This window comes from Hyla sarda, chromosome 7, assembly GCF_029499605.1.
Source record: "Hyla sarda isolate aHylSar1 chromosome 7, aHylSar1.hap1, whole genome shotgun sequence".
In the NCBI taxonomy this organism is placed as follows: domain Eukaryota; kingdom Metazoa; phylum Chordata; class Amphibia; order Anura; family Hylidae; genus Hyla; species Hyla sarda.
In genome coordinates, this window is record NC_079195.1 from 210,144,681 (window position 1) to 210,156,956 (window position 12,276).

General features: G+C 38.0%; 1 protein-coding gene and 1 long non-coding RNA gene across 4 annotated transcripts in view; one reads left to right on the forward strand and one right to left on the reverse strand.

Annotated features, from left to right (window-relative positions):
* Positions 1-12,276, reverse strand: part of DNAI3 (dynein axonemal intermediate chain 3) — a 219,886-nt gene that overhangs the window by 141,476 nt on the left and 66,134 nt on the right. For all 3 annotated transcript variants that reach the window (XM_056532517.1, XM_056532515.1, XM_056532516.1), the window contains exon 15: positions 1,879-2,020. In XM_056532517.1, the coding sequence (XP_056388492.1) occupies positions 1,879-2,020 (142 nt within the window). The remainder of the gene's footprint in view (positions 1-1,878; positions 2,021-12,276) is intronic.
* Positions 1-12,276, forward strand: part of LOC130283281 (uncharacterized) — a 51,444-nt gene that overhangs the window by 35,874 nt on the left and 3,294 nt on the right. The window contains exon 2 of the long non-coding RNA XR_008846629.1: positions 10,572-10,700. This is a non-coding gene — a long non-coding RNA (uncharacterized LOC130283281). The remainder of the gene's footprint in view (positions 1-10,571; positions 10,701-12,276) is intronic.

A 12,276-nucleotide genomic window follows, 5' to 3' on the forward strand; every position in this document is an offset into this window, starting at 1 on the left:
GAACATTTTTTGTGCCATTTCATCACCCCCTTGTGTAATTTCATCACCATCGTGTCCCATTTCATTACTCCCTTATGACATTTCATTGCCCTCTTGTGCCACTTTATCATCCTCTTGAGACATTTCATTACCCCCTTGTGCCACTTTATCATCCTCTTGTGACATTTCATCACCCCTTGTGTCACTTCATCACCCCTAGTGCCATTTTATCACCATCATGTCCCATTTCATTACTCCCTTATGCCATTTTATCACCCCCTTGTGCCATTTCTTCCCCCCCTTGTGCCACTTTAACACTCTCTTGTGACATTTCATCACCCCCTTGTACCATTTTATCGTCCCCTTGTGCCATTTCAGAGGTTGGCGGGACTGTGCAGGATTTTGCAGGACTAAAAGGATTTTGCAGGACTAAAAAGCGCCCAAAAGTTTTATTTTGGGTCCCGTGGGATCCCAATCCCATTGCAGTCCTCTAATGCACACGCACCCAGCCATCCACATGATGTAAAACAAAAAACCTTTTTCAGCAATTTGCTCTACAGCAGCTCTTCTGTGGTATCAGACCATACAGACTAGACCCCCCCCCTTCTTACTCCCATCATTGATCTTTGGATGCCCATGACCCTTTTTGCCAATTCACCAGTTGTCCCTCCTTGGAGCACTTTTGGTAGGTACTCACCACTGAAGGCTAGTCGCCTAGCGATGACAATTTGGCTTTGTAATAGTCGCTCTGGTACTTTCACTTGCTCATTTTTCCTGCTTCCAACACATCAACTTCAAGGAATGACTGTTGACTTGCTGTCTAATAAATCCCACCCATTGACAGACACCATTGTTACCAGATTATCACCGTTTTAATGTTATGGCTGATGGGTCTATGTTTTGCATACAGGCCTTCCCATATGTCTACCTCCAGGTATCACTGTAATCACTTCCTTTCTGAGTAGCAGTATCTCTAGACTGTAGCAGGGAGGCCGCAGGGAATCCGAATTCTTCATGTCATCCCTGTCAATGTAGATTCTCAAGAAAACTGTCATTCTCTTTATTACAACATTTGTTCTAAAACTCCATAAAGAATTAAAGGGGTATTCCAGGTTTATACCTATTATCCCCTATCAAAAGGATAGAGGATAAGATGTATGATCTCAGGGGTCCCCCGCGATCTCAGTGCAGCCCCTGGAATTCTGTGCCAGGCGCTGCCTCCGAGACGTGACGTCACGACCACGTCCCCTAGTGACGTCACGCCATGCCCCATCCATTTATGTCTATGGGAGGGGCGTGACGGCTGTCACGCCCCTCCCATAGACATAAATGGAGGGGGCGTGGTGTGACATCAATAGGGGGCGTGGCCATGATGTCACGTCCCCATTGATAGGGGGTAAGAGGTATAAATCTGGAATACCCCTTTAACGCGGAAAACATAGTCACAGGGATCTGTACATCTATATCTAGATTTATACGCTATAGTATGTGTTAGAGTCATACACATTGCTATGAGGACATCAACTGTGCAGTTTGCCTTGAAGGTGCCCAATATGTAAATGGTGAGTGACTACATTTGGACACAAAAAACCATTGGGAGATTGCTAGGATCCCCCCATAATCTTCAGGATGGGACCCCGACTCTCTCAGCGAGGATCGCATGTGGTAGACGGCACAAGCTCCATTCATTTCTATGAGAGCACAGATGATGCCCAAGTGCTGTACTCTGGTTTTTTGGCACTGACATAGAAATAAATAGAGTACGTGCCACCTGCACACGCGCTCTTCACTGAGCCGGGACCCCCCGATCAGCTACTTATCCCCTGTCCTGTGGATAGGGGGTAAGTTTATTTTTGCTGGATTTCTCCTTTAGGATTTTGTATCACAATGGATCTGTACCTTGAGAAGAGGCTTCCATACGAGATCGATGTGTTTGAAGGTATCCGGAACCCCGAGAGGAGCCTCCCGCTCTGCTTGTTTCTTGCTTGTCGCTGTCTGTACATTAGGCTTATGTGAGCGGATGTCCCAGAACATCACTGAACTGTAGGTTAGAAAGGAGATTGTGTCAATGTAAGGCTAATTATCTATTTCTATAAAAGTAACATCAACCATCATCTCCGTAAATATCTGATGGTGAAATAAAATAAGTTGGAAATACAACCCTAGAAATGTGAAAAAACGAAGACTGGTTTCGGTTGTCTGTCTGTCTATCTATCTAAAATCTACGGTATCTATCTATCCCATATTATCTATCTATCTCTCTCTCTCATATCTATCTATCTATCTTAGATATATCTATCTTATATATATATCTATCTCTCTCATATCTATCTATCTCATATCTATCTATCCATCTAATATCTATCTATCTAATATATATATATCTCATATCTATCTCTCTATCTATCTAATATCTCTCTCTCTCTCTCTCATATCTATCTATCTATCTTAGATATATCTATCTTATATATATCTATCTCTCTCATATCTCTCTATCTATCTAATATCTATCTCTCTCTCATATCTATCTATCCATCTAATATCTATCTATCTAATATCTATCTATCTCATATCTATCTATCCATCTAATATCTATCTAATATCTATCTATCTCATATCTATCTATCGCTCTCATATCTATCTATCGCTCTCATATCTATCTATCGCTCTCATATCTATCTATCTATCTATGTAAAGAGCAGGCAGCACAACCACGTATTCTGGCAAAATCTTGGGGTGCAAGCGAGGATAGCAGTCCCAATCGCAGACTGCACAGATAATCCAAGAAGAAAGAAGATACAGCAGCACACCTGGTAGTAAAGTGCAAAAAATGGGATTTATTTAACCCATATCAGATGCGACGTTTCGAAGGCATCCCGCCATCTTTTTCAAGCATGGTACACAGGTTACAACATCCACATTATATCAGGTGTGTGATTAACAAACAATCAAATGTAAACATTGTCATAAAAGTGATCAAAAATACAATCATAAAATGTAAGTGTATACAATATATAAAGTGCATATATTACAAACCAATGCAATCGTAACATCAATATAAATTTAGCAAAATCCTCATAAAATAAACATATATCAGTTTCCCTAAACCGGTATCCCAGGTGTGCCCTATCAGCAGTGAATTAAAAGCAAATTAAAAACATGAAATCTATCTATCTATATATCTCATATCTATCTATCTATATATCTCATATCTATCTATCTATCTATATAATATCTATCTATCTATCGCTCTCATATCTATCGCATATCTATCTATCCATCTAATATCTATCTATCTATCTATCTCTCTCATATCTATCTATCTCATATCTATCTCATATCTATCTCTCTCATATCTATCTATCTATCTCATATTTATCTATCTCATATCTATCTATCTATCTATCATCTATCTATCTCATATCTATCTATATATCTCATATCTATCTATCTATATAATATCTATCTATCGCTCTCATATCTATCTATCCATCTAATATCTATCTCTCTCTCTCATATCTATCTATCTATCTCTCATATCTATCTATCTATCTCATATCTATCTATCTCATATCTATCTATCTCATATCTATCTATCTATCCAAAATAGCAGCAGCACACAACGTATACGGTGCAAAAATAGTGGTTTATTGCATCAGTGTAAGTAGAGCTCTATGCAATAAACCACTATTTTTGCACCGTATACGTTATGTGCTGCTGCTATTTTGGATTTATTGAACTGGGATCCCGGCACCAAGGTTCCTACACAGCGTGCACCATTTACTTGGATTACATTGTTGGTTGTGCTGCTCTCCTGGGAGTATTATCTATGTCATATCCATCTATCTATCTCATATCTATCTATCTCATATCTATCTATCTCATATATCTATCTATCTATCTCTTTCATATCTATCTATATATCTCATATCTGTCTATCTTTCTATCTATCTCTCATATCTATTATATATCTATCTATCTTATATCTATCTATCTCATATCTATCTATCTCATATCTATCTATCTCATATTTATCTATCTATCTATCTATCTCATATTATCTATGTATCTATCTCTCACATATCTATCTATCTATCTTAGATATATCTATCTTATATATATCTATCTCTCTCATATCTATCTATCTCATATCTATCCATCTATCTATCTATCTATCCATCTAATATCTATCTATCTAATATATATATATATATATATATATATATATATATATATATATATCTCATATCTATCTATCTCTGTCATATCTATCTATCTCTCTCTCATATCTATCTATCTATATATCTCATATCTATCTATCTTTCATATCTATCTATCTCATATCTATCTCTCTATCTATCTAATATCTATCTCTCTCATATCTATCTATCTCATATCTATCTATCTCATATCTATCTATCTATCTATCTATGTAAAGAGCAGGCAGCACAACCACGTATTCTGGCAAAATCTTGGGGTGCAAGCGAGGATAGCAGTCCCAATCGCAGACTGCACAGATAATCCAAGAAGAAAGAAGATACAGCAGCACACCTGGTAGTAAAGTGCAAAAAATGGGATTTATTTAACCCATATCAGATGCAACGTTTCGAAGGCATCCCGCCATCTTTTTCAAGCATGGTACACAGGTTACAACATCCACATTATATCAGGTGTGTGGTTAACAAACAATCAAATGTAAACATTGTCATAAAAGTGATCAAAAATACAATCATAAAATGTAAGTGTATACAATATATAAAGTGCATATATTACAAACCAATGCAATCGTAACATCAATATAAATTTAGCAAAATCCTCATAAAATAAACATATATCAGTTTCCCTAAACCGGTATCCCAGGTGTGCCCTATCAGCAGTGAATTAAAAGCAAATTAAAAACATGAAATCTATCTATCTATCTATATATCTCATATCTATCTATCTATATAATATCTATCTATCTATCGCTCTCATATCTATCGCATATCTATCTATCCATCTAATATCTATCTATCTATCTCTCTCATATCTATCTATCTCATATCTATCTCATATCTATCTCATATCTATCTATCTATCTCTCTCATATCTATCTATCTCATATCTATCTCTCTCATATCTATCTATCTATCTATCTATCTATCTCATATCTATCTATCTCATATCTATCTATCTATCATCTATCTATCTCATATCTATCTATATATCTCATATCTATCTATCTATATAATATCTATCTATCACTCTCATATCTATCTATCCATCTAATATCTATCTATCTCTCTCTCTCATATCTATCTATCTATCTCTCATATCTATCTATCTATCTCATATCTATCTATCCAAAATAGCAGCAGCACACAACGTATACGGTGCAAAAATAGTGGTTTATTGCATCAGTGTAAGTAGAGCTCTATGCAATAAACCACTATTTTTGCACCGTATACGTTGTGTGCTGCTGCTATTTTGGATTTATTGAACTGGGATCCCGGCACCAAGGTTCCTACACAGCGTGCACCATTTACTTGGATTACATTGTTGGTTGTGCTGCTCTCCTGGCAGTATTATCTATCTATTTCATATCTATCTCATATCTATCTCATATCTATCTATCTATCTCATATCTATCTCATATCTATCTATCTCATATCTATCTCATATCTATCTCATATCTATCTATCTCATATCTATCTATCTCATATCTATCTCATATTTATCTATCTCATATCTATCTATCTATCTATCTATCTATCTAATATCTATCTATCTCATATCTATCTCATATCTATCTCATATCTATCTATCTATCTATCTATCTCATATCTATCTCATATCTATCTATCTCATATCTATCTCATATCTATCTATCTCATATCTATCTATCTCATATCTATCTCATATCTATCTATCTCATATCTATCTCATATCTATCTATCTCATATCTATCTATCTCATATCTATCTATCTATCTCATATCTATCTATCTCATATCTATCTATCTATCTATCTATCTATCTATCTAATATCTATCTCTTTCATATCTATCCATCTATATATCTCATATCTGTCTATCTTTCTATCTATCTCTCATATCTATCTATCTATCTATATATATCTCATATCTGTCTATCTTTCTATCTATCTATCTATCTATCTATCTCATATGTATCTATCTCATATTTATCTATCTATCTATCTATCTCATATGTATAATCTATTTTCTATTCTTCTGTCTGTCTATACCAGTGTTTCCAAGCCAGGGTGCCTCCAGCTCTTGCAAAACTACAACTCCCAGCATGCCCGGACAGCCGAAGGCATGCAAGAGCTGGAGGCACCCTGGTTGGGAAACACTAGTCAATACACAATATTGAGGACATTTTTGTCTTTAGAAACTGAATGGATATTATATCATGATCCTAAGATCATCCGTCTCAGTTTAAGTGACTTCTGCCTTCAGGGCCAAATGTTCATGAAGCATAAAATAAAAGACTTTCTTGAAAGGGAAAGTATTAGCGCCGTTTATGTTCTTGTGCGGGATTATGTTTGCTAGTGACAGGTCTTAATATCCACTGAACTTTACCGTCAGCCCTTTTGATCCTTAACATCTATAGTTGAAAACTCTGTTCTTGGATTTTGTGCAAATCCTACCCCTTACAGATTCTCTGGGGGCATAAAAAATATAGCGTCTGTACATATGGAGATTTCTTTTTAACATGATGTATATTACAATATCAGCACTTAAAGAGGTACTCCGGTGAAAAACTTTTTTTTTTTTTTTTAAATCAACTGGTGCCAGAAAGTTAAACAGATTTGTAAATTACTTCTATTAAGAAATCTTAATCCTTCCTGTACTTATTAGCTGCTGAATACTACAGCGGAAATTCTTCTCTTTTTGAAAGACAGAGCTCTCTGCTGACATCATGAGCACAGAGCTCTCTGCTGACATCTCTGTCCATTTTAGGAACTACCCAGAACAGCATATGTTTGCTATGGGGATTTCCTTTTACTCTGGCAGTTCCTAAAATGGACAGAGATGTCAGCAGAGAGCACTGTGCTTGTGATGTCAGCAGACAGCTCTGTGTTTCAAACGGAAAAGAATTTCCACTGCAGAATTCAGCAGCTAATAAGTACAGGAAGGATTAAGATTTTTTAATAGAAGTAATTTACAAATCTGTTTAACTTTCTGTCACCAGTTGATTTAAAGAAAAAAGTTTTTCACCGGAGTACCCCTTTAAGGGTCAAACTACAAGAGACATTTTATATTATGTGATGTTTTAGAACAAAAACATTGATGACCAGGGGTAAAGGGGTACTCCGGTGAAAAGCATTTTTTTCATATCAATTGGCTCCAGAAAATTAAACAGATTTGTAAATAACTTCTATTAAAAAATCTTAATCCTTCCAGTATTTATAAGTTGCTAAAGTTGAGTTGTTTTTTTCTGTCTGACCACAGTGCTCTCTGCTGACACCTCTGTCTGTCTCAGGAACTGTCCAGAGTAGAAGAGGTTTGCCTACTCTGGACAATTCCTGATACAGACAGGAGGTGTCAGCAGAGAGCACTGTGGTTGTACAGAACAGAACAACTCTATTTCAGCAGCTGATAAGTACTGGTAGGATTAATATTTTTTTAATAGAAGTAATTTAGAAATCTGCTTAACTTTCTGGAGCCAGTTGATATGGAAAAAATAGTTTTTTACCGGAGTACTCCTTTAACATTGGTTGGTCCAACCCTACATGACCCTTGTCAGTCAGCAGAGTGAAAGGATTTGCCACCACCTTTTTCTTTTTTTTATGGTATACCAATATTTAGTTTTAAGTTAATAAAGTTTATTCCTAGTAAAATAACAATAAAAATATGCATTATGTTTGAATAAATTTACATTTAAATCCTTGCCTATTTTTAAGATCTCCGGTTGTTGTAAATGAAAGGAAACACTTATTGTATTATTGCTCATAGTTGCAGGATATGAAGTACTATGTTAATTGGATATCATCAGAATAGATTTTCAGCCTCTGAATGTGAAAAAAATTGTTTCCATTCACTAACAGCAAGCGGAAATCAAAACTGAAAAAACTAAAAAATAAATAAAAAATAATATCAGAATATGTGCATTCATAAAACCAAAGGATAGGGGATAAGATTTCTGATCGCGGGGGTCCCGCTACTGGGACCCCCTGCGATCTCCTGCAGCACCCAGCATTCTAGACAAACACTGGGTTCCTGCGCCAGTGGTCGTGACATCACGCCACGCCTCCTTCATTCATGTCTATGCGAGGGGGCGTGTCGGCTGACACCCCCCGTCCCATAGACATGAATGGAGGGGGCGTGGCCGTGGCGTCACGATTACGGCCTTCGGCTCCGAGCGTTCTGAACAAAGTGTTCAGAACGCTGGCGATTCTCCAGCTACCGATAAAATTCTACATGAAGCGTATCAAAAAACACGACAAAACTCCAAACAAAACTCCAACGCGTTTCGATCTGTTAACAGATCTTAATCATGGCATGAACAATAGGCTCTGCAGGACAAACCTTTATACATGCTACAACAACTGTATCCATAATTAGTTACACCTCCTCAACATATGACCAAATCTTTACCTCTTACATCATCGCAGGCAAGGAAAAATGGCAAAAGTAGAGGGGTTACCATAGTTACAGACTCAATGCAAGTCTACAGCTGCCACGCCCCCTCCCATAGACTTGCATTGAGGGGGCGGGGCTATGATGTCACAAGCTCCCGGCGCCGACTCCAGAGTTCTGAACAGTTTGTTCCAAATGCTGAGCAGCGGAGTACTCCTTTAAATTATCTCAGAGAAAGTTGTGTAGTTATTTTCTGTCTGACCACAGTGCTCTCTGCTGACAGTTCCTGACATGGCAGAGAGCACTGTGGTCAGACAGAAAAGAAATTCAAAAAGAAAACAACTTCCTCTGTAGTATACAGCAGCTGATAAGTACTGGAAGGATTAAGATTTTTAAATAGAAGTCATTTACAAATCTGTTTAACTTTGTGACACCAGTTGATTTGAAAAAAATAGTTTTTCACCGGAGTACCCCTTTAATTGTAAGGAAATTTATTTTTTTCTTTCTTTTCCTGCTCCGTGTTACATGACCTGGACGAACTCATAATGTAAGCCTATGGTGTCATCCAGGCATTATAAACACAGAATGGGGAGAGATGTGTGTGGCCGCGCTCCTCTCTCCTGGCTCGTTCTTGCCATTGGTTGGTATGGAATACTCAGAACCCAAACGATAAAAACTTTTGACATGTCCCTAGGACATGTCAAAAGTTTTTTTTTTTTTTTGTATTGACAGGTATGCTTTAATATGCATTGAATTTAGGACTAGAACTCATTCGTACATGAAATTCGTAGGTACTGTCAATCTCTGGCTGCAAGCTATGTTATGAGTCTGACTATACTACTTAGTAGGAAGCTACATAAATCAATCTGCGGGAGGCTATGTCAGGACTGAAAGCAAAAACATATAATTTGCACATCTTCATCTAAGGCACCGGAGAGCAGGTTCAATCATGCTATTTTTAAAAGGAAAAATTTGGAAAAATATTAACAAACATAAATTCACAAAAAGTTTTAAAGGGGTTGTATGGCAGGATAAAATGTATAAAAAAAAGAGGGCAAACGGGAATAATAAAAAAAAGCAGCACTCTTACAGATCCCCTCTGCTACTATTGTGATGGTGCCCGCGACTCTGCTAAACTCCACATCTATAAAATCTGAAAATGCGCCCCCAACCAATCACTGGCTGAGGTGTGTCACTACTGCCGTCCATGATTGGTTGGGCACGTATTTCCTGATTGTAGAGAGGAGGACCAGGAAGTGGAGATTAACAGAGACTCGCGCACCATCACAACAGCAGCAGCGGGGATTGGTAAAGTGAGTACTGCACTTTTTATTTCTTTAAAGGGGTACTCCAGTGGAAAAAAAAAATGTTTTTACATCTTTACCACCCCCTGTGCCATTTCATTCCCCCTTTATCCTCCTGTGTCACTTCATAAAGAGGGGGGTGATGAATTTACACAGAGGGTAATAAAGGGGGAATGAAATGGCACAGGGGGATCAAGAGTACATGATGTGGCACAGAGGTAAGGGGGGATAATTTGGCACAAGGCATGAGGGAATAAAGTGTCACAGGGTATAAAGTGGGGATGAAATGATACGGGGGGAGGGATAAGGGGAGATTAAACAGCACTGGGAGATTCAACTTGTAATATTGCTTATTATCATGTTTTATAGGTAATTACACTCTGGAGTGAGTACAGGACAGTATTCGGTCATTTAGAAAGATTTTTGAGCCTTTTTCCCAATAGGAGAGATCTCTCAATAGCCGACACTATTTTATTCCCCGTGAGTGTCCACTATTGGGAGAAGAGAACAGATCTGTTCTTAGATGGGGCCGTCATTACTAGATGATTGGGGTCCTGACTCTTGGCACCTCCACTGATCGGCTGTGTAAAGGTCCTAGTGGAATAGATTCATTGGTTCAGGTTATTGGAGCAGCTAAGCGCTACCTCGGGTTGTCCCACCTGCAAATACAGAACATTGCCCGACATAATATTCTCCCTTTTCTACAGAGCAGCGGAGTCTTGCACTACTTGGACAGAGAAGTCGTTCATTTGGAATATTATGAACAGAGAAAGACGTTTTGAGTTGCGGAGAAGAGAGCGTTGGAGCTGAAGGACCACAGCAAGAGAACCGTAGGCGTATGTGTCTTTTTTTAGACTTCTGGCCAATTGTATGTTTATATTTTGCATTTATAGAGGAAATTCACCACACTCATAGTAACATAGAGTCCATCGGGTTCAACCCAAAACCCTACTGTGTTGATCCAGAGGAAGGCGGATAAAAAAAACCCATAAGGCTGATGCTAATTGCCTTATTGAGTAAAAATTCCTTCCCAACCGCAATATGGCATCAGAATAAATCCATGAATCAACGTTCTTTCCTTCAAGAAAAACATCCAGGCCCAGGACTTGTGTATTGAGTCAGACATCACAACACCATGGAGCAGAGAGTTCCATAGTCTCACTGCTCTTACAGTAAAGAATCCCCGTCTGTGATTGTGGTGAAACCTTCTTTCCTCTAGATGTAGAGGACGTCCCCTTGTCATGGTTATCGGCCTAGGTAATTCTAAGTGAGAGCCAACTCCTGGAATAGCACTCTCTCTAAATGAAACTTCCCTGTAAATATATATTAACCAACCCTGAGTGTCCTCAAAAAGGAAGACGTGCAAACTCCAACTCCACGACCTCCAGATCCAGGAGGATAATTGGGCGCTGCCAACAAATAGACGTACTATACCAACATGGGAATTTTTTATAAAAGGATAAATGTACAACGCGTTTCGAAGCTGGGCCGGCTTCTTCATTAGACACAATTCAAATGAGCATACCATGAATATATATATATATATATATATATATATATATATATATATATATATACCTCTGGAATGTTGTCCCCTGACCAGAAGAGCTAAACAACACACATAATAAATATATAAAAACATCACTAGAATAGTCACAAAATTAGCAGCATAGCATAAAAAAAGCATAATGGAAAACCACATTCTTATGGCAGCATGAGATACACCAGGGAGCGCCTCTTGTTCTTTCATATTGCTCCAAAAGGAAGAGACCCCCATCTGTAGACAACTGTTTTGTTGTTCTTGCCTCTCATGAGTACAGAGCAGGGTGCTGGTTGGCTGGGTGAGATGTCATTTAAAGGGGTACTCCGGTGGTTAATTTTTTTGACTATATGGCATCTTCTTTGTACGTTTAGTTTTTTTGCAATATACACGTGTTATATGTTTTGGCAGCATGTGTGTGTTTTTCTTACCTGTTTGTTGGGCAGGAAGTTCTGTAGTTCAGAGGGTTTTCTTTTACTGTTGTCCACAGTTCTGAGTCTGTTGTGGACAAGATGTCACAGCTTTTTTTTTTTCTCTCTCTGTCTGCAAGAGAGGAATAAGCCACGCCCCCTCATCTCATCCAGCTGAGTACACAGCTCCTCCCCTCCCCCCTGCTCTGTATTCTAAGGACGCAGGTCTGCACAGGAGAAGGACCTCACAGAGAAGATAAGCCTTAGGCTGCTTTCACACTATAAAATTCATCCTTTTAAAGATCCGTTTGATGTTCCATTATGAAAACCCTGAAAATCGGCCATTAAACGTCCGTTAGAAAATCCCATACGTCTGTTAGAAAATCCCATTATAGTCTATGGGATTTTTACATTATCCGTTATAGTCCGTTATGAATAACGGACGTTATTTTGTGACGGAAG